Genomic DNA, 24,856 nt, shown 5'->3' on the forward strand with positions numbered 1-24,856 from the left:
CCTCATCCCCGTGCTCTAGTCTAGCTCAGTAGTTCCTCATCCCGTGCTCTAGTCTAGCTCAGTAGTTCCTCATCCCCGTGCTCTAGTCTAGCTCAGTAGTTCCTCATCCCCGTGCTCTAGTCTAGCTCAGTAGTTCCTCATCCCCGTGCTCTAGTCTAGCTCAGTAGTTCCTCATCCCCGTGCTCTAGTCTAGCTCAGTAGTTCCTCATCCCCGTGCTCTAGTCTAGCTCAGTAGTTCCTCATCCCCCGTGCTCTAGTCTAGCTCAGTAGTTCCTCATCCCCCGTGCTCTAGTCTAGCTCAGTAGTTCCTCATCCCCCGTGCTCTAGTCTAGCTCAGTAGTTCCTCATCCCCCGTGCTCTAGTCTAGCTCAGTAGTTCCTCATCCCCGTGCTCTAGTCTAGCTCAGTAGTTCCTCATCCCCTGTGCTCTAGTCTAGCTCAGTAGTTCCTCATCCCCGTGCTCTAGTCTAGCTCAGTAGTTCCTCATCCCCGTGCTCTAGTCTAGCTCCGTAGTTCCTCATCCCCGTGCTCTAGTCTAGCTCAGTAGTTCCTCATCCCCGTGCTCTAGTCTAGCTCAGTAGTTCCTCATCCCCCGTGCTCTAGTCTAGCTCAGTAGTTCCTCATCCCCCGTGCTCTAGTCTAGCTCAGTAGTTCCTCATCCCCCGTGCTCTAGTCTAGCTCAGTAGTTCCTCATCCCCCGTGCTCTAGTCTAGCTCAGTAGTTCCTCATCCACATTGGCTTTAACTGGCTTTTGGAGCGGCAGGTAGCTTAGTGATTAGGCCAGTAACTGAAATGTTGCTGGATCGAATCCCAGAGCTGACAAGGTAAAAAGAAATCTGGCGTTCTGCCCCTGAACAAGGTAGACCGTCATTGTAAATAATCATTTGTTCTTAACTGACTAGTTAAATAACGGTTTATGTAATCCTCCTGCTGTGAGTGAGTCCTTCAGAGGAATGGGGTGTGGTGCTGTGAGTTAGGACTGTGGTATGAGGACTCAGATGTACATCGGAGGGAGGTGTGTGTGTGTGTGTGTGTGTGTGTGTGTGTGTGTGTGTGTGTGTGTGTGTGTGTGTGTGTGTGAGAGAGAAGTTAGCAGCCTTGGCTTGTTTGAGCCAGATCATGTCATAGAAGTGTGTATATCCTTTATACATTTTCTTACATACCTCCATTTATTTCACAATGCCAGTATGTTTTTCATGTTAATGTTTTGATAGAAGCTGAGGGAAAAAAAGTGGATTGTTTCTATATTAGGTTGTGCATCAATCAACATTGTTAAGTCAGTCTAGTGGCCAGCTATCTAAACCTTTAGTAAACGTGGTCAAATGAACGACCGTGGTGGGGCCCATTCGTCATCAGTTACCATATCGAAAACGGCAAACATTTGCCTCCATCCTATTGAAGAATGTGTAGAATATAAATTAGTTTTTTATAAAATTGCTACATATTCTCTCCACCCTGTGGTAAAATGTGTAGAATTGTAGCAAACTTGGTTTAAAACGGTAACATTTTACCTACGCCCCTCGCCCCTCTACGCCTTCTCTACGCCTTCTCTACACCCCTCGCCCCTCTACGGCTTCTCTACGCCCCTCGCCCCTCTACGCCTTCTCTACGCCCCTCTATGCCTTCTCTACGCCCCTCTATGCCTTCTCTACGCCCCTCTATGCCTTCTCTACGCCCCTCTATGCCTTCTCTACGCCCCTCTATGCCTTCTCTACGCCCCTCTATGCCTTCTCTACGCCCCTCTATGCCTTCTCTACGCCCCTCTATGCCTTCTCTACGCCCCTCTGTTGCTTCTTTCCACTGTAGTGTAGGAGTTCACCGTTGGTGCTCTGACATAAGACTTGTCTGTAGGAGTTTTAGTTCACAACTTTAGGGTGTGTTTTTCCCCTCAGGTTGCCTGGGTTGACTGTGAGTTGCCGTAAATTCTGCAAAACCCGTTCATCTGCCTATCTGTCAGTCAGATTCCTTTGACGTTGAAGCCTGTCTCATTGAGCTGAGATGTGTACATGTACACCTCTACAGTAGCGCTGCTTACCAGACACATGTATTCAATGCCTTGTGTTCAAAAGGCCTCTACACAACATTACATTGACATGTGAGTCATTTAGCAGACATGTCTTATCCAGGAGCCCACTTACAGTTAGTGCATCCGTCTGAAGGTAGCTGATTGATTGATTGCTTTTGTGGACAGGTGTGTTTTATACAGGTAACAAACAAACTGAGATTAGGAGCACTCCCTTTAAGAGTGTGCTCCTAATCTCAGCTCGTTACCTGTATAAAAGACACCTGGGAGCCAGAAATCTTTCTGATTGAGAGGGGGTCAAATACTTATTTCCCTCATTAAAATGCAAATCAATTTATAACATTTTTGACATGCGTTTTTCTGGATTTTTTGTTGTTGTTATTCTGTCTCTCACTGTTCAAATAAACCTACCATTAAAATTATAGACTGATCATTTCTTTGTCAGTGGGCAAACGTACAAAATCAGCAGGGGATCAAATACTTTTTTCCCCCACTGTAGCCTCCACATTAACTCTGTACCGGTACCCCCTGTATATAGCCTCCACATTGACTCTGTACCGGTACCCCCTGTATATAGCCTCCACATTGACTCTGTACCGGTACCCCCTGTATATAGCCTCCACATTGACTCTGTACCGTAACACCCTGTATATAGCCTCCACATTGACTCTGTACCGGTACCCCCCTGTATATAGCCTCCACATTGACTCTGTACCGGTACCCCCTGTATATAGCCTCCACATTGACTCTGTACCGTAACACCCTGTATATAGCCTCCACATTGACTCTGTACCGGTACCCCCCTGTATATAGCCTCCACATTGACTCTGTACCGGTACCCCCTGTATATAGCCTCCACATTGACTCTGTACCGGTACCCCCTGTATATAGCCTCCACATTGACTCTGTACCGGTACCCCCTGTATATAGCCTCCACATTGACTCTGTACCGGTACCCCCCTGTATATAGCCTTCACATTGACTCTGTACCGTAACACCCTGTATATAGCCTCCACATTGACTCTGTACCGTAACACCCTGTATATAGCCTCCACATTGACTCTGTACCGTAACACCCTGTATATAGCCTCCTCATTGACTCTGTACCGTAACACCCTGTATATAGCCTCCACGTTGACTCTGTACCGTAATACCCTGTATATAGCCTCCACATTGACTCTGTACCGTAACACCCTGTATATAGCCTCCTCATTGACTCTGTACCGTAACACCCTGTATATAGCCTCCACGTTGACTCTGTACCGTAATACCCTGTATATAGTCCCGCTATTGTTATTTACTGCTGCTCTTTAATCATTTATTTCTATTATCTCTTACATTTTTTTATATTTTCTTAACTGCATTGTTGGTTAAGGGCTTGTAAGTAGGTATTTCACTGTAAGCTCTACACCTGTTGTATTCAGCATTTCACTGTGAGGTCTACTACACCTGTTGTATTCAGCATTTCACTGTGAGGTCTACACCTGTTGTATTCAGCATTTCACTGTGAGGTCTACTACACCTGTTGTATTCAGCATTTCACTGTGAGGTCTACTACACCTGTTGTATTCAGCATTTCACTGTGAGGTCTACTACACCTGTTGTATGCGGCACATGTGACAAATAGAATTCGATTTGATTTTAAACACTCTCCACAAAGACAGTGTTCTGGCTGGCTGCCTGGTCTAGCATAGAAGTGCTGCCTGCCACTAATGTAGGGAGTAAACAGTGGGAAGTAGACAGCACGCAGCAGGCAGAAGACAGCAGGCAGAAGACAGCACGCAGCAGGCAGAAGACAGTAGGCAGCAGGCAGCAGGCAGAAGACAGCAGGCAGCAGGCAGAAGACAGCAGGCAGCAGGCAGCAGGCAGAAGACAGCAGGCAGCACGCAGCAGGCAGAAGACAGCAGGCAGAAGACAGCAGGCAGAAGACAGCAGGCAGAAGACAGCAGGCAGCAGGCAGCACGCAGCAGGCAGAAGACAGCAGGCAGAAGACAGCAGGCAGCACGCAGAAGACAGTAGGCAGAAGACAGCAGGCAGCACGCAGCAGGCAGAAGACAGCAGGCAGAAGACAGCACGCAGCAGGCAGCACGCAGCAGGCAGAAGACAGCAGGCAGCAGGCAGAAGACAGCAGGCAGAAGACAGCACGCAGCAGGCAGAAGACAGCAGGCAGCAGGCAGCAGGCAGCACGCAGCAGGCAGCACGCAGCAGGCAGAAGACAGCAGGCAGAAGACAGCAGGCAGAAGACAGCAGGCAGAAGACAGCAGGCAGAAGACAGCAGGCAGCAGGCAGAAGACAGCAGGCAGAAGACAGCAGGCAGAAGACAGCAGGCAGAAGACAGCAGGCAGAAGACAGCAGGCAGCAAGACAGCACGCAGCAAACAGTACGCAGCAAACAGCAGGCAGCAGACAGTAGACAGCAGACAGCTAACAGTAGACAGCAGACAGTACGCAGCAGGCCTATGGAGAAATGATCTATTACCAAACTATCCCAGGGGATGGGTTCAGCATGAGTAACAAGGGACTGAAGCTAAGTGTTGCAGTAGACAACAGAACAGACACTAGGAGACTTTTAGGAAGCAACGAGGGAAAGAGAGGAGGTAGTGAAACATGAAGAGAGGAAAAGCTGAGAGAGAGAGAGAGAGAGAGAGAGAGAGAGAGTGGTGTTAAGTGAGTTGAGAGTGAGAGTTGGAGTGTGTGTGACCTGTATGAGCCAGTGAGAGAGGAATGTGTGTGTTGCTCTTGACAAACAGAGATAAGCATTAGCCAGCAGCAGGAAGAGGAGTGGTTGGCCCCAGGCAGAGCCCTGGTTTCAGGGAGTACTGTCCTCCGCCTCTTGCAGGCTGGAAGGTGTGGTGACTGGGTGATGGTGTGGAGGAATGTGGTCACAAGGCCTCGATGACTCTAGCTAAGAGGTCACATAGCAGTACACAGACAGCCTGGGAGACCAGCACACACACACACACACACACACACACACACACACACACACACACACACACACACACGCAGTATGTATGCGAGTATCATGATGACATGAATTGTTTGCTCCACTCTTGTAACCTGCCTCTCATTAAAGTTGACTGTAATCTAATCACTCAAATGACCAAACCCACTAACTAACATTGTCAGAGATTCTGGTGTTCAAACTGTGTACAACTTCATTACAGCTGTAACTTCAGTGTCTAGTTCTGCTGTAACTTACAGTGTCTTAGTTCTGCTGTAACTTACAGTGTCTTAGTTCTGCTGTAACTTCAGTGTCTAGTTCTGCTGTAACTTACAGTGTCTAGTTCTGCTGTAACTTACAGTGTCTTAGTTCTGCTGTAACTTACAGTGTCTTAGTTCTGCTGTAACTTACAGTGTCTTAGTTCTGCTGTAACTTACAGTGTCTTAGTTCTGCTGTAACTTACAGTGTCTTAGTTCTGCCGTAACTTACAGTGTCTTAGTTCTGCTGTAACTTACAGTGTCTAGTTCTGCTGTAACTTACAGTGTCTAGTTCTGCTGTAACTTACAGTGTCTAGTTCTGCTGTAACTTACAGTGTCTAGTTCTGCTGTAACTTACAGTGTCTAGTTCTGCTGTAACTTACAGTGTCTAGTTCTGCTGTAACTTACAGTGTCTAGTTCTGCTGTAACTTACAGTGTCTAGTTCTGCTGTAACTTACAGTGTCTAGTTCTGCTGTAACTTACAGTGTCTAGTTCTGCTGTAACTTACAGTGTCTAGTTCTGCTGTAACTTACAGTGTCTAGTTCTGCTGTAACTTAGTGTCTAGTTCTGCTGTAACTTACAGTGTCTAGTTCTGCTGTAACTTACAGTGTCTAGTTCTGCTGTAACTTACAGTGTCTAGTTCTGCTGTAACTTAGTGTCTAGTTCTGCTGTAACTTACAGTGTCTAGTTCTGCTGTAACTTACAGTGTCTAGTTCTGCTGTAACTTACAGTGTCTAGTTCTGCCGTAACTTACATTGTCTTGTTCTGCTGTAACTTACAGTGTCTAGTTCTGCTGTAACTTACAGTGTCTAGTTCTGCTGTAACTTAGTGTCTAGTTCTGCTGTAACTTACAGTGTCTAGTTCTGCTGTAACTTACAGTGTCTAGTTCTGCTGTAACTTAGTGTCTAGTTCTGCTGTAACTTACAGTGTCTAGTTCTGTTGTCATGGGGTTATAGGCTAGCTGCCATCAGTCTCTGTTCTCCAGTGTGTTGTCATGGGGTTATAGGCTAGCTGCCATCTGTTCTCCAGTGTGTTGTCATGGGGTTAGAGGCTAGCTGCCATCTGTTCTCCAGTGTGTTGTCATGGGGTTATAGGCTAGCTGCCATCAGTCTCTGTTCTCCAGTGTGTTGTCATGGGGTTCTAGGCTAGCTGCCATCAGTCTCTGTTCTCCAGTGTGTTGTCATGGGGTTAGAGGCTAGCTGCCATCAGTCTCTGTTCTCCAGTGTGTTGTCATGGGGTTCTAGGCTAGCTGCCATCAGTCTCTGTTCTCCAGTGTGTTGTCATAGGGTTAGAGGCTAGCTGCCATCTGTTCTCCAGTGTGTTGTCATGGGGTTAGAGGCTAGCTGCCATCAGTCTCTGTTCTCCAGTGTGTTGTCATGGGGTTATAGGCTAGCTGCCATCAGTCTCTGTTCTCCAGTGTGTTGTCATGGGGTTATAGGCTAGCTGCCATCAGTCTCTGTTCTCCAGTGTGTTGTCATAGGGTTATAGGCTAGCTGCCATCAGTCTCTGTTCTCCAGTGTGTTGTCATGGGGTTATAGGCTAGCTGCCATCTGTTCTCCAGTGTGTTGTCATGGGGTTATAGGCTAGCTGCCATCTGTTCTCCAGTGTGTTGTCTTGGGGTTAGAGGCTAGCTGCCATCAGTCTCTGTTCTCCAGTGTGTTGTCATGGGGTTCTAGGCTAGCTGCCATCAGTCTCTGTTCTCCAGTGTGTTGTCATGGGGTTAGAGGCTAGCTGCCATCAGTCTCTGTTCTCCAGTGTGTTGTCATGGGTTCTAGGCTAGCTGCCATCTGTTCTCCAGTGTGTTGTCTTGGGGTTAGAGGCTAGCTGCCATCAGTCTCTGTTCTCCAGTGTGTTGTCATGGGGTTATAGGCTAGCTGCCATCAGTCTCTGTTCTCCAGTGTGTTGTCATGGGGTTCTAGGCTAGCTGCCATCAGTCTCTGTTCTCCAGTGTGTTGTCATGGGGTTAGAGGCTAGCTGCCATCAGTCTCTGTTCTCCAGTGTGTTGTCATGGGGTTAGAGGCTAGCTGCCATCAGTCTCTGTTCTCCAGTGTGTTGTCATGGGGTTATAGGCTAGCTGCCATCTGTTCTCCAGTGTGTTGTCATGGGGTTATAGGCTAGCTGCCATCAGTCTCTTTTCTCCAGTGTGTTGTCATGGGGTTAGAGGCTAGCTGCCATCAGTCTCTGTTCTCCAGTGTGTTGTCATGGGGTTATAGGCTAGCTGCCATCTGTTCTCCAGTGTGTTGTCATGGGGTTATAGGCTAGCTGCCATCAGTCTCTTTTCTCCAGTGTGTTGTCATGGGGTTATAGGCTAGCTGCCATCAGTCTCTGTTCTCCAGTGTGTTGTCATGGGGTTCTAGGCTAGCTGCCATCTGTTCTCCAGTGTGTTGTCTTGGGGTTGGAGGCTAGCTGCCATCAGTCTCTGTTCTCCAGTGTGTTGTCATGGGGTTCTAGGCTAGCTGCCATCAGTCTCTGTTCTCCAGTGTGTTGTCATGGGGTTAGAGGCTAGCTGCCATCAGTCTCTGTTCTCCAGTGTGTTGTCATGGGGTTAGAGGCTAGCTGCCATCAGTCTCTGTTCTCCAGTGTGTTGTCATGGGGTTAGAGGCTAGCTGCCATCAGCTGTTCTCCAGTGTGTTGTCATGGGGTTCTAGGCTAGCTGCCATCTGTTCTCCAGTGTGTTGTCATGGGGTTATAGGCTAGCTGCCATCAGTCTCTGTTCTCCAGTGTGTTGTCATGGGGTTATAGGCTAGCTGCCATCAGTCTCTGTTCTCCAGTGTGTTGTCATGGGGTTCTAGGCTAGCTGCCATCTGTTCTCCAGTGTGTTGTCATGGGGTTATAGGCTAGCTGCCATCAGTCTCTGTTCTCCAGTGTGTTGTCATGGGGTTATAGGCTAGCTGCCATCAGTCTCTGTTCTCCAGTGTGTTGTCATGGGGTTAGAGGCTAGCTGCCATCAGTCTCTGTTCTCCAGTGTGTGAACACAAGAGTACACCAGTGTTTCCGCTGTAGTCATTAAGCTGTGGTGCTGCGCCGTTATAAAATGAAACATCACAAAATATTTCTGTGTGGCGGAGCACTTTTGAAGATGCTAGAACAGTCCACGTGTATTTTTCCTCTGCAAACAAAACAAGTAATGAATAGAAAAATCTGACAACCAAGTAGTAGAATAATTTATCTATTTACCTAGTCGGCTTGTTGTGTGTTCTATGCCAGAGAAATATTCCTCTCCAGGCGTATTCATGTTGTAAATGTCATAAAGAAGGAAACCTGCATTCAGACAAGCACCACAATCATTGTTTTTATTGGCTTTTGTTAAAAAGAGAGCGATCCCAGCTTTCCATTCCTATTTTATTTATTCATTAAATATCTGTGAACTGCACTATTTTTAAACCCAGAGTTTTTGACAATAGGTAACTTGTACTAACAGGCCACCCAAGATTAACAAGATTAAAAAAATATTTGACTTGACAAATGACGTGTTTAGTTGCACAAGAGTAGTGTCATCCGGGTAAAGTATTGGGGGGGGAAGTACAGGCAGGGAGCGTGTTACCTCGGGTGGTCATCTGGGTAAAGTATTGGGGGGGGAAGTACAGGCAGGGAGCGTGTTACCTCGGGTGGTCATCTGGGTAAAGTATTGGGGGGGAAGTACAGGCAGGGAGCGTGTTACCTCGGGTGGTCATCTGGGTAAAGTATTGGGGGGGGAAGTACAGGCAGGGAGCGTGTTACCTCGGGTGGTCATCTGGGTAAAGTATTGGGGGGGGAAGTACAGGCAGGGAGCGTGTTACCTCGGGTGGTCATCTGGGTAAAGTATTGGGGGGGAAGTACAGGCAGGGAGCGTGTTACCTCGGGTGGTCATCTGGGTAAAGTATTGGGGGGGAAGTACAGGCAGGGAGCGTGTTACCTCGGGTGGTCATCTGGGTAAAGTATTGGGGGGGGGAGTACAGGCAGGGAGCGTGTTACCTCGGGTGGTGGCTTATTCCAAGTTAACCTAACAGGTTTTATGTTATTTTCGGACATAAAGTGAATCAATAGGATGCTAACTAAGCTAAAAGATGAAGTTTGGGATCTAGCTAATGATTAGACCAACAGGGTAAATGCAGAAAGGCAACTCCATGTTTCAGCCAATTTACACTGAACAAAAATATACAGTTTAAAGTCGGAAGTTTACATGCACTTATGTTGGAGTCATTAAAACTCGTAAAAGTCAAGTGGGTCTGAATACTTTCCAAATGCACTGTGAACTGTATGTGGGGGGGGGGGGGGGGGGGGGGGGGGGGGGGGGGGGTCAGTGCTACTCTGGAGTATACTGTCTGTCTGTCTGTCTGTCTGTCTGTCTGTCTGTCTGTCTGTCTGTCTGTCTGTCTGTCTGTCTGTCTGTCTGTCTGTCTGTCTGTCTGTCTGTCTCCAGTCAGACATCCTATACTGAGTACAGCTTCTCTCAAACAGATGACTGAACTGAGTTGTAGAAACATGACGTGACCAGAATTCCAAAAGATCTAAAGGACAAACTTCATTTGACACGAAGCTCCTGTTAATCTGTTTTGTCCAGTGGTGTAAAATAACTAGGTAAAAATACTTTCAATCACTACTTAAGTAGTATCTAATTGAGATGATCTGTGTGGCTCTCCTAAATGCTGTTGAACATCAGGAAGTACAGTAATACTTCTGGCATTTTTTTTTGGGGGGGGGGGGGGCGCTTAAAATTAGAGATTTAAATTTGTTTAACCTGCAGCCAAGATTTTATAGTATATGGCTAATTATGGCGTTTGTTATGATCTGTCATAATATCTATGTTGCCTGCTAAGGTACAGCCTATTATGGGATAGTAGGCCTAGTTGGACAAGTCTATCTGAATGTGCACGTGATGGAAGTTATTAAAGGTGACCTTTATTATAGTCATTATATAATAGAAAATAATGCACTGACTATTATGTGAGTAAGATGGCTGAGAGGGGAAGCTATGTGACTAAGATGACTGAGAGAGAGGAAGCTATGTGACTAAGACGGCTGAGACTGAGAGAGAGGAAGCTATGTGACTAAGATGGCTGAGAGAGAGGAAGCTATGTGACTAAGATGACTGAGACTGAGAGAGAGGAAGCTATGTGACTAAGATGGCTGAGAGAGTGGAAGCTATGTGACTAAGATGGCTGAGACTGAGAGTAAGTTATGTGACTAAGATGGCTGAGAGAGGAATTATGTGACTAAGATGGCTGAGACTGAGAGGAAGCTATGTGACTAAGATGGCTGAGACTGAGAGAGTGGAAGCTATGTGACTAAGATGGCTGAGACTGAGAGAGAGGAAGCTATGTGACTAAGATGGCTGAGAGAGTGGAAGCTATGTGACTAAGATGACTGAGAGAGGAATCTATGTGACTAAGATGGCTGAGAGAGAATCTATGTGACTAAGATGGCTGAGACTGAGAGAGAGGAAGCTATGTGACTAAGATGGCTGAGAGAGTGGAAGCTATGTGACTAAGATGGCTGAGAGAGAGGAAGCTATGTGACTAAGATGGCTGAGACTGAGAGAGAGGAAGCTATGTGACTAAGATGGCTGAGACTGAGAGAGAGGAAGCTATGTGACTAAGATGGCTGAGACTGAGAGAGAGGAAGCTATGTGACTAAGATGGCTGAGACTGAGAGAGAGGAAGCTATGTGACTAAGATGGCTGAGACTGAGAGAGAGGAAGCTATGTGACTAAGATGGCTGAGACTGAGAGAGAGGAAGCTATGTGACTAAGATGGCTGAGACTGAGAGAGGAAGCTATGTGACTAAGATGGCTGAGAGAGGAAGCTATGTGACTAAGATGGCTGAGAGAGGAAGCTATGTGACTAAGATGACTGAGACTGTTTAATAAAACAAGAAAACTATAATGACTAAAATAGAACCTAAATGATTTTGACTAAAGCTAGTCAACTGATATGAACTGAAACTGAGAGAGAGAGAGAGAGAGAGAGAGAGAGAGACCGCATGGGTACAGGAGTGTTTGAGTGATGTCTTATTAGTGGATTGACGACAACATTATACAAAGTGTTCAGTGTGCGGAGCTGTACAGTGTGCATGAGCTGCTCAAAGGCTGACTTGTTTAAACATGATTTAGGATATTCTGGTTTGGAAACCACTAAAATATCTTCTCTTACCCTGAGAAAGCTGGAGGGACAGAGTGGGAGGGTGAGAGGTAGAGAGAAGCTTCATGAATATGCTTTTCTAGACAGCCGAAATTAGAATTTTTAACAATGTAAAGCGTTATAACATCACAGCAAGTCCTGAACATGCTCCAACATGTCTTTGAGCACATAACAATACAGAAACACCAACCAGTTGTTTTTCCTTCCTTCCTCCTCCCTCTCCCTCTCTCCCTTTCCTCTCCCTCCCTCCCACCCTCCCTCCCTTCCCTCTCTCCTTTCCTCTCCCTCCCTCGTCTCCTTGCCTCTCTCTCCCTCCCTCCCACTCCCTCCCTCCCTCTCTCCTTTCCTCTCCCTCCCTCCCTCTCTCCTTTCCTCTCTCTCCCTCCTCCCTCTCTCCTTTCCTCGCTCTCCTCCCTCCCTCTCGCCTTTCCTCTCTCTCCCTCCCTCCCTCTCTCCTTTCCTCTCTCTCCCTCCCGCCCTCTCCCTTTCCTCTCTCTCCCGCCCTCGCTCCTTTCCTCTCTCTCCCTCCCTCTCTCCTTTCCTCTCCCTCCCTCTCTCCTTTCCTCTCTCTCCCTCCCTCCCCACTCCCTCCCTCCCTCCCTCTCTCCTTTCCTCTCTCTCCCTCCCTCCCTCTCTCCTTTCCTCTCCCTCCCTCCCTCCTCTCTTTTCCTCTCCTCCCTCCCTCTCTTCCTCTCCTCTCCCTCCCTCCTTTCCTCTCCTCCCTCCCTCTCTTTCCCTCTCCCTCGTTCTCCCTCCCTCTCTCTTTTCCCCTCCCTCCCTCTCTCCTTTCCTCTCACCTCCCTCGCTCTCTCCTTTCCTCTCTCTCCTTTCCTCTCCCTCTCCCTCCCTCTCTCCTTTCCTCTCCCTCCCTCTCTCCTCTCCCTCTCCCTCCCTCTCTCCATTCCTCTCCCTCCCTCTCTCCTTTCCTGTCCCTCCCTCCCTCTCTCTTTTCCTCTCCCTCCCTCTCTCCTTTCCTCTCCTCTCCCTCTCTCCCTTCCTCTCCTCTCCCTCCCTCCCTCTCTCCTTTCCTCTCTCTCTCTCCCTCCCTCCCTCTCCCTCCCTCCCTCCCTCTCTCCTTTCCTCTCCCTCTCTCCTTTCCTCTCCCTCGCTCTCCTCCCTCTCTCTTTTCCTCTCCCTCCCTCCCTCTCTCCTTTCCTCTCCCTCCCTCCCTCCCTCCCTCTCTCCTTCCTCTCTCTCCCTCGCTCTCTTCCTTCCTCCTCCCTCCTTTCCTCTCCCTCTCCCGCCCTCCCTCTCTCCTTTCCTCTCCCTCCCTCCCTCCCTCCTCTCCTCTCCCTCCCTCCCTCCCTCCCTCCCTCTCTCCTTTCCTCTCCCTCCCTCCCTCTCTCCTTTCCTCTCCCTCCCTCTCTCCTTCCCTCTCCCTCCCTCTCTCCTTTCCTCTCCCTCCCTCCCTCTTCTCCTTTCCTCTCCCTCCCTCCCTCTCTCCTTTCCTCTCCCTCGTCTCTCCCTCCCTCTCTCCTTTCCTCTCCCTCCCTCCCTCTCTCCTTTTCCTCTCCCTCCCTCTCCCTCCCTCCCTCTCTCCTTCCTCTCCCTCTCTCCTTTCCGCTCCCCTCTCCTTTCCTCTCCCTCTCTCCTTTCCTCTCCCTCTCTCTCCTCTCCTCCTCTCCCTCCCTCCCTCTCTCTCTCCTTTCCTCTCCCTCCCTCCCTCTTCCTCCCCCTCCCTCTCTCCTTCTCCTTTCCTCTCTCTCCCTCCCTCCCTCCCTCCCTCTCTCCTTTCCTCTCCCTCCCTCCCTCTCATCCTTTCCTCTCCCTCTGCTCTCCCTCCCTCTCATCCTTTCCTCTCCATACCTCCCTCCCTCCCTCCCTCTCCTTTCCTCCCTCTCCCTCCTCTCCCTCCCTCTCCCTCCCTCTCCCTCCCTCCCTCTCTCCTTTCCTCTCCCTCGCTCTCCTCCTCCTCTCTCTCTCCCTTCCCTCCCTCTCCTCTCCTCTCCTCTCCTCGCCCTCCCTCCCTCTCTCCTTTCCTCTCCTCCCTCCCTCTCTCCTTTCCTCTCCCTCCCTCCCTCCCTCCTCTCTCCTCTCCTCTCCCTCCCTCCTCTCCTCTCCTCTCCCTCCCTCTCTCCTTTCCTCTCCCTCGTTCTCCCTCCCTCTCTCTTTTCCCCTCCCTCCCTCTCTCCTTTCCTCTCCCTCCCTCCCTCCCTCTCTCCTTTCCTCTCCCTCCCTCGCTCTCTCCTCTCCCTCTCTCCTTTCCTCTCCCTCTCTCTCCCTCTCTCCTATCCTCTCCCTCCCTCTCTCCTCTCCTCTCCCTCCCTCTCTCCTCTCCCGTCCCTCCCTCCCTCTCTCTTTCCTCTCCCTCCCTCTCTCTCCTCCCTCCCTCCCTCTCTCCTTTCCTTCCCTCTCCCTCCCTCCCTCTCTCCTTTCCTCTCTCTCCCTCCCTCCCGCTCCCTCCTCCCTCCCTCTCTCCTTTCCTCTCCCTCCCTCCCTCTCTCCTTTCCTCTCCCTTGCTCTCCCTCCCTCTCTCTTTTCCTCTCCCTCCCTCCCTCTCTCCTTTCCTCTCCCTCCCTCCCTCCCTCCCTCTCCTCCCTCCCTCTCTCTCCCTCCCCCTCTCCTCTCTCTCCCTCTCCCTCGCTCTCCTCTCCCTCGCTCTCCCTCCCTCTCTCTTCCTCTCCCTCGCTCTCCCTCCCTCTCTCTTTTCCTCTCCCTCCCTCCCTCTCTCCTTTCCTCTCCCTCCCTCCCTCCCTCCCTCCCTCTCTCCTTGCCTCTCCCTCCCACCCTCCTCTCCTCTCCCTCCCTCCCTCTCTCCTTTCCCCTCTCTCCTTTCCTCTCCCTCCCTCTCTCCTTTCCTCTCCCTCCCTCCCTCCTCTCACCTTTCCTCTCCCTCCCTCTCTCCCCCTCTCTCCTTTCCTCTCCCACCCTCTCTCCTTTCCTCTCCCTCCCCTCTCTCCTTTCTCTCTCCCTCCCTCCCTCTCTCTTTTCCTCTCCCTCTCTCTCCCTCCCTCTCTCCTTTCCTCTCCCTCCCTCCCTCCTCTCCTTTCCTCTCCCTCCCTCCCTCTCCCTCGCCCTCCCTCTCTCTCGCTTTCCTCTCCCTCCCTCCCTCTCTCCTGTCCTCTCCCTCTCTCCTCTTCCTCTCCCTCCCTCTCCTCTCTTTCCTCTCTCTCCCTCCCTCTCTCCTCCCTCCTCTCCTCCCTCCCTCCCTCCTCCTCTTCCTCTCTCTCCCTCCTCTCTCTCCTTCCTCCCCCCTCCTTTCCTCTCCCTCCTCTCTCCCTCTCTCTTTTCCTCTCCCTCCCTCTCCTTCTCCTCCTCTCCCTCTCCTCTCCCTCCCTCTCTCCTTTCCTCTCCCTCCCTCCCTCTCTCTCCTCCCCTCCCTCCCTCTCTCCTTTCCTCTCCCTCCCTCTCCCTCCCTCCCTCTCTCCTTTCCTCTCCCTCCCTCCCTCTCTCCTTTCCTCTCCCTCCCTCCCCTCCCTCCTTTCCTCTCCTCCCTCCCTCCCTCTCTCCTCCTCTCCCTCCCTCCCCCTTCTCTCCCTCCCTCCCTCCCTCTCTCCTTTCCTCTCCCTCCCTCCCTCCCTCCCTCTCCTTTCCTCTCCCTCCCTCCCTCTCTCCTTTCCTCTCCCTCCCTCCCTCTCTCCTTTCCTCTCCCTCCCTCCCTCTCTCCTTTCCTCTCCCTCCCTCCTCTCTCCTTTCCTCTCCCTCCCTCTCTCCTTTCCTCTCCCCTCGCTCTCCCTTCCTCTCTCTCTTTCCTCTCCCTCCTCTCCCTCCCTCTCTCCTCTCCCTCTCTCTCCCTCCCTCTCTCCTTTCCTCTCCCTCCCTCCTCTCTCCTTTCCTCTCCCTCCCTCCCTCCCTCCCTCCTCCTCTCCCTCCCTCCCTCCCTCCCTCCTCTCCCTCCCTCCCTCCCTCCCTCCCTCCCCTCTCCTTCCTCTCCCTCTCTCCTTTCCTCTCCCTCTCCTCTCTCTCTCCTTTCCTCTCCCTCCCTCTCTCTCTCCTTTCCTCTCTCTCCCTCCCTCTCTCTCCTTTCCTCTCTCTCCTCTCCCTCCCTCTCCTTCCCTCCCTCCCTCTCTCCTTTCCCCTCTCTCCTTCCTCTCCCTCCCTCCCTCTCTCCTTTCCTCTCCCTTGCTCTCCCTCCCTCTCTCTTTTCCTCTCCCTCCTTCCCTCTCTCCTTCCTCTCTCTCCCTCGCTCTCTCCTTTCCTCCTCCCTCCTTTCCTCTCCCTCGCTCTCCTCCCTCTCTCTTTTCCTCTCCCTCCCTCTCTCTTTCCCTCCCTCCCTCTCTCCTTCCTTCTCCCTCCCTCCCTCCCTCTCCTCCTTTCCTCTCCCTCCCTCCCTCTCTCCTTTCCTCTCCCTCCTCCCTCCTCTCTCCTTTCTCTCTCTCCTTTCTCTCCCTCCCTCTCTCCTTTCCTCTCCCTCCCTCTCTCCTCCCTCTCTCCTTTCCTCTCCCTCCCTCTCCTCCTTTCATCTCCACCATCCTCTCCTTTCCTCTCCCTCCCTCTCTCCTTTCCTCTCCCTCCCTCCCTCTCTCTTTTCCTCTCCCTCTCTTCCCTCCCTCTCTCCTTTCCTCTCCCTCCCTCCCTCTCTCCTTTCCTCTCCTCCCTCCCTCTCCCTCCCTCTCTCCTTTCCCCTCCCTCTCTCCTTTCCTCTCCCTCTCTCCTTCCTCTCCCTCTCTCTCTCCTTTCCTCTCCCTCCCTCCTCTCTCTCTCCTTCCTCTCTCTCCCTCCCCTCTCCCCTCCCTCTCTTCTCCTTTCCTCTCTCTCCCTCCCTCTCTCCTTTCATCTCCCACCATCTCTCCTTTCCTCTCCCTCCCTCTCTCCTTTCCTCTCCCTCCCTCCCTCTCTCTTTTCCTCTCCCTCTCTCTCCCTCCCTCTCTCCTTTCCTCTCCCTCCCTCCCTCTCTCCTTTCCTCTCCCTCGCCTCCCTCTCCCTCCCTCTCTCCTTTCCTCTCCCTCTCTCCTTTCTCTCCCTCTCTCCTCCCTCCCTCTCTCTCTCCTTTCCTCTCCCTCCCTCCCTCTCTCTCTCCTTTCCTCTCTCTCCCTCCCTCTCTCCTTTCCTCCCTCTCCCTCCTCTCCCTCCCTCTCCTCCCTACCTCTCTCCTTTCCTCTCCTCCCTCTCTCCTTTCCTCTCCCTCCCTCCTCTCTCCTTTCCTCTCCCTCCCTCCCTCTCGCTCTCCTTTCCTCTCTCTCCCTCCCTCTCCCTCCCTCTCTCTCTCCTTTCCTCTCTCTCCCTCCCTCTCTCTCTCCTTTCCTCTCTCTCCCTCCCTCTCTCTCTCCTTTCCTCTCTCTCCCTCCCTCCCTCCCTCCCTCCTTTCCTCTCCCTCCCTCCTCTCCCCCTCCTCTCTTCTCCTTTGCTCTCTCTCCCTCCCTCTCTCCTTTCATCTCCCACCATCTCTCCTTTCCTCTCCCTCCCTCTCTCCTTTCCTCTCCCTCCCTCCCTCTCTCTTTTCCTCTCCCTCTCTCTCCCTCCCTCTCTCCTTTCCTCTCCCTCCCTCCCTCTCTCCTTTCCTCTCCCTCCCTCCCTCTCCTCCCTCTCTCCTTTCCTCTCCCTCTCTCCTTCCTCTCCCTCTCCCTCCCTCCCTCTCTCTCTCCTTCCCTCTCCTCCCTCCCTCTCTCTCTCCTTTCTCTCTCTCCCTCCCTCTCTCCCCTCCCTCTCTTTCTCCTTTCCTCTCTCTCCCTCCCTCTCTCTCTCCTTTCCTCTCCCTCCTCCCTCTCTCTTTCCTCTCCCTCTCTCTCCCTCCCTCTCTCCTTTCCTCTCCCTCCCTCCCTCCTCCTTTCCTCCCTCTCCCTCCCTCTCCCTCCCTCCCTCTCTCCTTTCCTCTCCCTCCCTCTCTCCTTTCCTCTCCCTCCCTCTCTCCTTTCCTCTCCCTCCCTCCCTCTCGCTCTCCTTTCCTCTCTCTCCCTCCCTCTCCCTCCCTCTCTCTCTCCTTTCCTCTCTCTCCCTCCCTCTCTCTCTCCTTTCCTCTCTCTCCCTCCCTCTCTCTCTCCTCCTCTCTCTCCCTCCCTCCCTCCCTCCCTCCTTTCCTCTCCCTCCCTCGCTCTCCCTCCCTCTCTCTTTTCCTCTCCCTCCCTCGCTCTCCCTCCCTCTCTCTTTTCCTCTCCCTCCCTCCCTCTCTCCTTTCCTCTCCCTCCCTCCCTCTCTCCTTTCCTCTCCCTCCCTCCCTCTCTCCTTTCCTCTCTCCCTCGCTCTCTCCTTTCCTCTCTCTCTTTCCTCTCCCTCCCTCCCTCTCTCTCTCCTTCCTCTCTCCTCCCTCTCATTTCCTCTCCCTCCCTCTCTCTCTCCTTTCCTCTCTCTCCCTCCCTCCCTCCCTCCTTTCCTCTCCCTCCCTCGCTCTTTTCCTCTCCCTCCCGCCCTCCCTCCTCCTCTTTCCTCTCCCTCCCTCCCTCCCTCTCTCCTTTCCTCTCCCTCCTCTCCCTCCCTCCCTCTCTCCTTTCCTCTCCCTCCCTCCCTCTCTCCTTTCCTCTCCCTCCCTCCCTCCTTTCCTCTCTCCCTCGCTCTCTCCTTTCCTCTCTCTCTTTTCCTCTCTCTTTCCCTCCCTCTCTCTTTTCCTCTCTCTCCCTCCCTCTCTCTTTTCCTCTCCCTCTCTCTCCCTCCCTCTCTCCTTTCCTCTCCCTCCTTCCCTCTCTCCTTTTCTCTCCCTCCCCCGCTCTCTCCTTTCCTCTCCCTCTCTCTCCCTCCCTCTCTCCTTCCCTCTCTCTTTCCTCTCCCTCCCTCTCTCCCTCCCTCTCTCCTTTCCTGTCCCTCCCTCTCTCTCTCTTTTCCCCTCCCTCTCTCCTTTCCTCTCCCTCCCTCCCTCTCTCCTTTCCTCCCTCTCCCTCCCTCCCTCCCTCTCCCTCTCTCTCTCTCTCCTTTCCTCTCCCTCCTTCCCTCTCTCCTTTTCTCTCCCTCCCCCGCTCTCTCCTTTCCTCTCCCTCTCTCTCCCTCCCTCTCTCCTTCCCTCTCTCTTTTCCTCTCCCTCCCTCTCTCCCTCCCTCTCTCCTTTCCTGTCCCTCCCTCTCTCTCTCTTTTCCCCTCCCTCTCTCCTTTCCTCTCCCTCCCTCCCTCTCTCCTTTCCTCCCTCTCCCTCCCTCTCTCCCTCTCCCTCTCTCTCTCTCTCCTTTCCTCTCTCTCCCTCCCTCTCCCTCCCTCCCTCTCCCTCTCTCTCTCTCTCCTTTCCTCTCTCTCCCTCCCTCGCTCTCCCTCCCTCTCTCCTTTCCTCTCTCTCCCTCCCTCTCCCTCCCCCTCCCCCGCTCTCTCCTTTCCTCTCCCTCTCTCTCCCTCCCTCTCTCCTTTCCTCTCTCTTTTCCTCTCTCTCCTTTCCTCTCCCTCCTTCCCTCTCTCCTTTCCTCTCCCTCCTTCCCTCTCTCCTTTCCTCTCCCTCCCTCTCCCTCCCTCCCTCCCTCCCTCCCTCCCTCCTCTCCCTCCCTCCCTCCCTCCCTCCCTCCCTCCCTCCTTTCCTCTCCCTCCTTCCCTCTCTCCTTTCCTCTCTTTCCTCTCTCTCCTTTCCTCTCCCTCCTTCCCTCTCTCCTTTCCTCTCTCCTCCCTCTCTCCTTTTCTCTCCCTCCTTTCCTCTCTCTCTCTCCCTCTCTCCTTTCCTCTCCCTCCCTCTCCCTCCCTCCCTCCCTCCCTCCCTCCCTCCCTCCCTCCCTCCCTCCCTCCCTCCCTCCCTCCTTTCCTCTCCCTCCTTCCCTCTCTCCTTTCCTCTCTTTCCTCTCTCTCCTTTCCTCTCCCTCCTTCCCTCTCTCCTTTCCTCTCTCCTCCCTCTCTCCTTTCCTCTCCCTCCTTTCCTCTCTCTCTCTCCCTCCCTCTCTCCTTTTCTCTCCCTCCCTCGATCCGAGCCCGGTTCAGATGGCTCAGATGTTTAACTGTTTCCAACTCCTCTAAAGCACAATACAAACAGTACCAGTCAAAAGTGTGGACACACCTACTCATTCTACATTGTAGAAAAACAGTGAAGACATAAAAACTATGAAATGACACGTATGGAATCATGTATTAACCAAAAAAAGTGCTAAACAAATCTAAATATATTTTATATTTGAGATTCTTCAAAGCAGCAACCTTTTGCCTTTATGAACAACTTTGGACCTAGATAGCATAGATTTGCAAGTCAAAACTGTAACTTAGGAACAATCGTCTTGGTAACCAACTCCAGTGTATTGTTTTTTTTTATTGTTTTTTTATATATATATATATATTTTTTTTTTATCTTTATTTAACTAGGCAAGTCATATTTGGCCTTGTGCTTTCAGTTCTTGTTTGGCTAAAAGAAAATATATATAAAAAATTTGTCTCCCAGTGTCTGTTGAAAATGGCTGTCCCTGACCCCCAAAAAAATCTTAGTCGACCGAGAGTCATCTTTTTTTCTTTCAACCAATCTTAAAACGTGTATTTTGGTGCGGCTGGCTTCAGTCACCAGGTGTACGATGTTTCCTCCGACACATTGTTGCGGCTGGCTTCCGGGTTAAGTAAGCAATGTGTCAAGAAGTAGTGCGGCTTGGCTGGGTCGTGTTTCGGAGGACGTTCGACCTTCACCTATATCTGGACAGCGACGCTCCACATCCAACCTGACAGAGCTTGAGAGGATCTGCAGAGAAGAATGAGAGAAACTCCCCAAATACAGGTGTTGCCAAGCTTGTTACATTTTAGTCATTTTAGCAGACGCTCTTATCCAGAGCGACTTACAGTAGTGAATGCATACATTTCATTTCATGCATTTCAAAAAAAAAAAATGTTCTCATACTGGTCCCCCCGTGGGAATCGAACCCACAACCCTGGCGTTGCAAACACCATGCTCTACCAACTGAGCCACAGGTGTTGCCAAGCTTGTAGCGTCATACCCAAGAAGACTCGAGGCTGTAATCGCTGCCAAAGGTTCTTCAACAAAGTACTGAGTAAAAGGTCTGAATACTTACGTAAATGTGATATGGACCAGAGCATTACATTTTTCCCGTTCGAATGGTTATCGTAAGAGAGCTGGAAACAGACTTTTGTTTACTTGCTGTTTGAGGTGAAGAAAACATTACAGTGACTGGGTGTATTGATACGCCGTCCAAAGTGTAATGAATAACTTCACCAACATCAAAGGGATATTCAATGTCAGATTTAGATTTTTATTGGGGTTTTTTTGCGAGGTATTGGAAAGCCTCCCTGGTCTTTGTGGTTGAATCTTTGTTTGAAATTCACTGCTCAACTGAGGGACCTTACAGATAATTGAGAGATGAGGTAGTCACGAAAAAAATCATGTTAAACACTATTATTGAACACAGAGTGAGTCCATGCAACTTTATTATGTGACTTGCACCTTAACTCCTGAAAGTATTTAGGCTTGTCATAACAAAGGGGTTGAATACTTATTGACCAATACATTTCAGTATTTTAATGTAATATATATTTGTAAAAAAATAAATAATAATCCACTTTGACATGTGTGTGTGTGTGTGTGTGTGTGTGTGTGTGTGTGTGTGTGTGTGTGTGTGTGTGTGTGTGTGTAGGCCAGTGACACAAAAGCTCAATGTAATCCATTGTAAATTCAGGCTGTAGCACAACAAAATGGGTTAAAAGTCAAGGGGTGTGAATACTTTCTGAAGGCACTGTATATATATATATATACATACATACATACATACATACATACATACATACATACATACATACATACATACATACATACAATGGGGGGTCCGGGGGCATACCGGACCCCCCATGTTCGTCGGGAGATCCATGAAATGGGTTTCCATGGCCGAGCAGCCGCACACAAGCCTAAGATCACCATGCATAATGCCAAGCATCAGCTGGAGTGATGTAAAGCTCACCGGCATTGGACTCTGGAGCAGTGGAAACGCCTTCTCTGAAGTGATGAATCACGTTTCACCATCTGGCAGTCTGACAGAGGAATCTGGGTTTGGTGGATGCCAGGAGAACACTACCCGCCCTGATGCATAGTGCCAACTGTAAAGTTTGGTGGAGGAGGAATAATGGTCTGGGGCTGTTTTTCATGGTTCAGGCCCCTTAGTTCCAGTGAAGGGAAATCTTAACGCTACAGCATACAATGACATTCTAGACGATTCTGTTCTTCCAACTTTGTGACAAGTTTGGGGAAGGCCCTTTCCTGTTTCAGCATGACAATTCCTCCGTGCACAAAGCGAGGTTCATACAGGAATGGTTTGTCGAGATCGGTGTGGAAGAACTTGACAGGCCTGCACAGAGCCCTGACCTCAACCAGATCGAATACCTTTGGGATTACATTTACATTTAAGTCATTTAGCAGACGCTCTTATCCAGAGCGACTTACAAATTGGTGGATTCACCTTATGATATCCAGTGGAACAACCACTTTACAATAGTGCATCTAAATCTTTAGGGGGGGTTAGAAGGATTACTTTATCCTATCCTAGGTATTCCTTAAAGAGGTGGGGTTTCAGGTGTTTTCGGAAGGTGGAGATTTACTCCGCTGTCCTGGCGTCGTGAGGGAGCTTTGGAACATCGACTGCGAGCCAGGCCTAATCGCCCAACATCAGTGCCCGACCTCACTAATGCTCTTGTGGCTGAATGAAAGCAAGTCCCCTCAGCAATGTTCCAACATCTAGTGGAAAGCCTTCCCAGAAGAGTGGAGGCTGTTATAGCAGCAAAGGGGGGACCAACTCCATATTAATGCCCATAATTTTGGAATGAGATGTTCGACGAGCAGGTGTCCACATACTGTTGGTCATATAGTATCAGGTCATAGGGTCAGGGTTAGTTACTGATAGCTTTAGGGTTAGCTCACAGTAGCTATAGGGTTAGCTAACAGTAGGTATAGGGTTAGGGTTAGCTAACAGTAGCTATGGGGTTAGGGTTAGCTCACAGTAGCTATAGGGTTAGGGTTAGCTCACAGTAGCTATAGGGTTAGGGTTAGCTAACAGTAGCTATAGGGTTAGGGTTAGCTAACAGTAGCTATAGGGTTAGGGTTAGCTAACAGTAGCTATAGGGTTAGGGTTCGCTCACAGTAGCTATAGGGTTAGCTAACAGTAGCTAAAGGGTTAGGGTTAGCTCACAGTAGCTATAGGGTTAGGGTTAGCTAACAGTAGCTATAGGGTTAGGGTTAGCTAACAGTAGCTAAAGGGTTAGGGTTAGCTAACAGTAGCTATAGGGTTAGGGTTAGCTCACAGTAGCTATAGGGTTAGGGTTAGCTAACAGTAGCTATAGGGTTAGGGTTAGCTAACAGTAGCTATAGGGTTAGGGTTAGCTCACAGTAGCTATGGGGTTAGCTAACAGTAGCTAAAGGGTTAGGGTTAGCTAACAGTAGCTAAAGGGTTAGGGTTAGCTAACAGTAGCTATAGGGTTAGGGTTAGCTAACAGTAGCTATAGGGTTAGGGTTAGCTCACAGTAGCTATTGGGTTAGCTAACAGTAGCTAAAGGGTTAGGGTTAGCTAACAGTAGCTAAAGGGTTAGGGTTAGCTAACAGTAGCTATAGGGTTAGGGTTAGCTAACAGTAGCTATAGGGTTAGGGTTAGGGTTAGGGTTAGCTAACAGTAGCTAAAGGGTTAGGGTTAGCTAACAGTAGCTATAGGGTTAGGGTTAGCTCACAGTAGCTATAGGGTTAGGGTTAGCTAACAGTAGCTATAGGGTTAGGGTTAGCTAACAGTAGCTATAGGGTTAGGGTTAGCTCACAGTAGCTATGGGGTTAGCTAACAGTAGCTAAAGGGTTAGGGTTAGCTAACAGTAGCTAAAGGGTTAGGGTTAGCTAACAGTAGCTATAGGGTTAGGGTTAGCTAACAGTAGCTATAGGGTTAGGGTTAGCTCACAGTAGCTATGGGGTTAGCTAACAGTAGCTAAAGGGTTAGGGTTAGCTCACAGTAGCTATAGGGTTAGGGTTAGCTAATGGTAGCTTTAGGGTTAGCTAATGGTAGATATAGTGTTAGTTAATTTTAGATATAGGGTTAGGTAACGGTAGACAGGGTTAAGGTTAGTTAACAGTAGCTATAGGGTTAGGGTTAGCTAACAGTAGCTATAGGGTCAGGGTTAGCTAACAGTAGCTATAGGGTTAGGGTTAGCTAACAGTAGCTATAGGGTTAGGGTTAGCTGACAGTAGCTATAGGGTCAGGGTTAGCTGACAGTAGCTATAGGGTCAGGGTTAGCTGACAGTAGCTATAGGGTCAGGGTTAGCTGACAGTAGCTATAGGGTCAGGGTTAGCTGACAGTAGCTATGGGGTCAGGGTAAGCTGACAGTAGCTATGGGGTCAGGGTAAGCTAACAGTAGCTATAGAGTCAGGGTAAGCGAACAGTAGCTATAGGGTCAGGGTAAGCGAACAGTAGCTATAGGGTTAGGGTTAGCTAACAGTAGCTATAGGGTTAGGGTTAGCTAACAGTAGCTATAGGGTTAGGGTTAGCTAACAGTAGCTAAAGGGTTAGGGTTAGCTAACAGTAGCTAAAGGGTAAGGGTTAGCTAACAGTAGCTAAAGGGTTAGGGTTAGCTAACAGTAGCTAAAGGGTTAGGGTTAGCTAACTGTAGCTATAGGGTTAGGGTTAGCTAACAGTAGCTATAGGGTTAGGGTTAGTGTATAGCAGTGTATACAGTATATCAAAAGCTGTTTTGATTCAGGGATATTTTTGTTGTTTCAAGCTAGTACATGACATCTTTTTGGGTTTATTATCATTTTATATAATATTGATAGGGAAAATATACTTCTCTAACAAACTGATTGAGATGGTGGTTGCCTGACCCAGAATCAAGTTCTGACCCGCTGAGTTCCGTGTGCTGTCTCGTGTTCAAGTTCTGACCCGCTGAGCCAAATATCCACATGAACATCGTAGCTCAGCCTCTGAATGTCAGCGAGACAAACCAAATATCCACATGAACATCGTAGCTCAGCCTCTGAATGTCAGCGAGACAAACCAAATATCCACATGAACATCGTAGCTCAGCCTCTGAATGTCAGAGAGACAAACCAAATATCCACATGAAGATGGAAGTTGCATCTTTCTCCTCGTATTTACAGCGCGTCTCTAACGTGTTTGTAGCATAAAGCCTCGCGGAGGAAAGCGTACTTGTAGATCGCTTAATATAATCAGGATCCATTTTTTTTTTTACCCTTCAAATGTTTAAGCTAAGTATCGGTGTGTGTGTGAGTGTAGTTATCTCTCTCATCCTGCTTGTTGTCATGCGTTTTGTTTCTATTGTTTATTGTTGTTTTCATGTGTTTGTTAATCCAGGAAGTGGACTCCACCAGCACTCCGCAGCCATGAGTTCCCAGAATACATATGGTAGCAGCATGTGTGAGTATTACAACTCCCGTCTTGACCTCTTAAGTGTAAAGTCCCCATATTTGGGGACCGTATTATAATCTATTCCATTCAGTCTGGTATGATAACGGTAGCCCCTATCTGCAAGAGCAGGTTGTCTGCGGAAAGCTGAGTATCTTGGCTATTGATTGGTGTTTTCAAAATCTTTGGTGTGACTTACTACCATATATGGGCATACAAATATATATATATATATATATATATATATATATATATATATATAAGGGCAGGTCAAAACCGATGACCTAATTTCAAGATGGCTGCTACTGTAGCTACGTTCCAGTTAGCGTTGTGAAGTATAAACGAAAATAAACCGAA

At 50.0% G+C, this 24,856-nt stretch overlaps 1 protein-coding gene across 1 annotated transcript in view; it reads left to right on the forward strand.

The window, feature by feature from the left end:
• Nucleotides 1–24,856, forward strand: part of ppp1r13l (protein phosphatase 1, regulatory subunit 13 like) — a 67,720-nt gene that overhangs the window by 9,639 nt on the left and 33,225 nt on the right. The window contains exon 2 of the mRNA XM_082955560.1: nucleotides 24,449–24,511. Coding sequence (XP_082811686.1) covers nucleotides 24,478–24,511 — 34 coding nt within the window. The 5' untranslated portion in view covers nucleotides 24,449–24,477. The remainder of the gene's footprint in view (nucleotides 1–24,448; nucleotides 24,512–24,856) is intronic.

This window comes from Salmo salar, chromosome 09, assembly GCF_965601325.2.
Source record: "Salmo salar chromosome 09, fSalSal1, whole genome shotgun sequence".
In the NCBI taxonomy this organism is placed as follows: domain Eukaryota; kingdom Metazoa; phylum Chordata; class Actinopteri; order Salmoniformes; family Salmonidae; genus Salmo; species Salmo salar.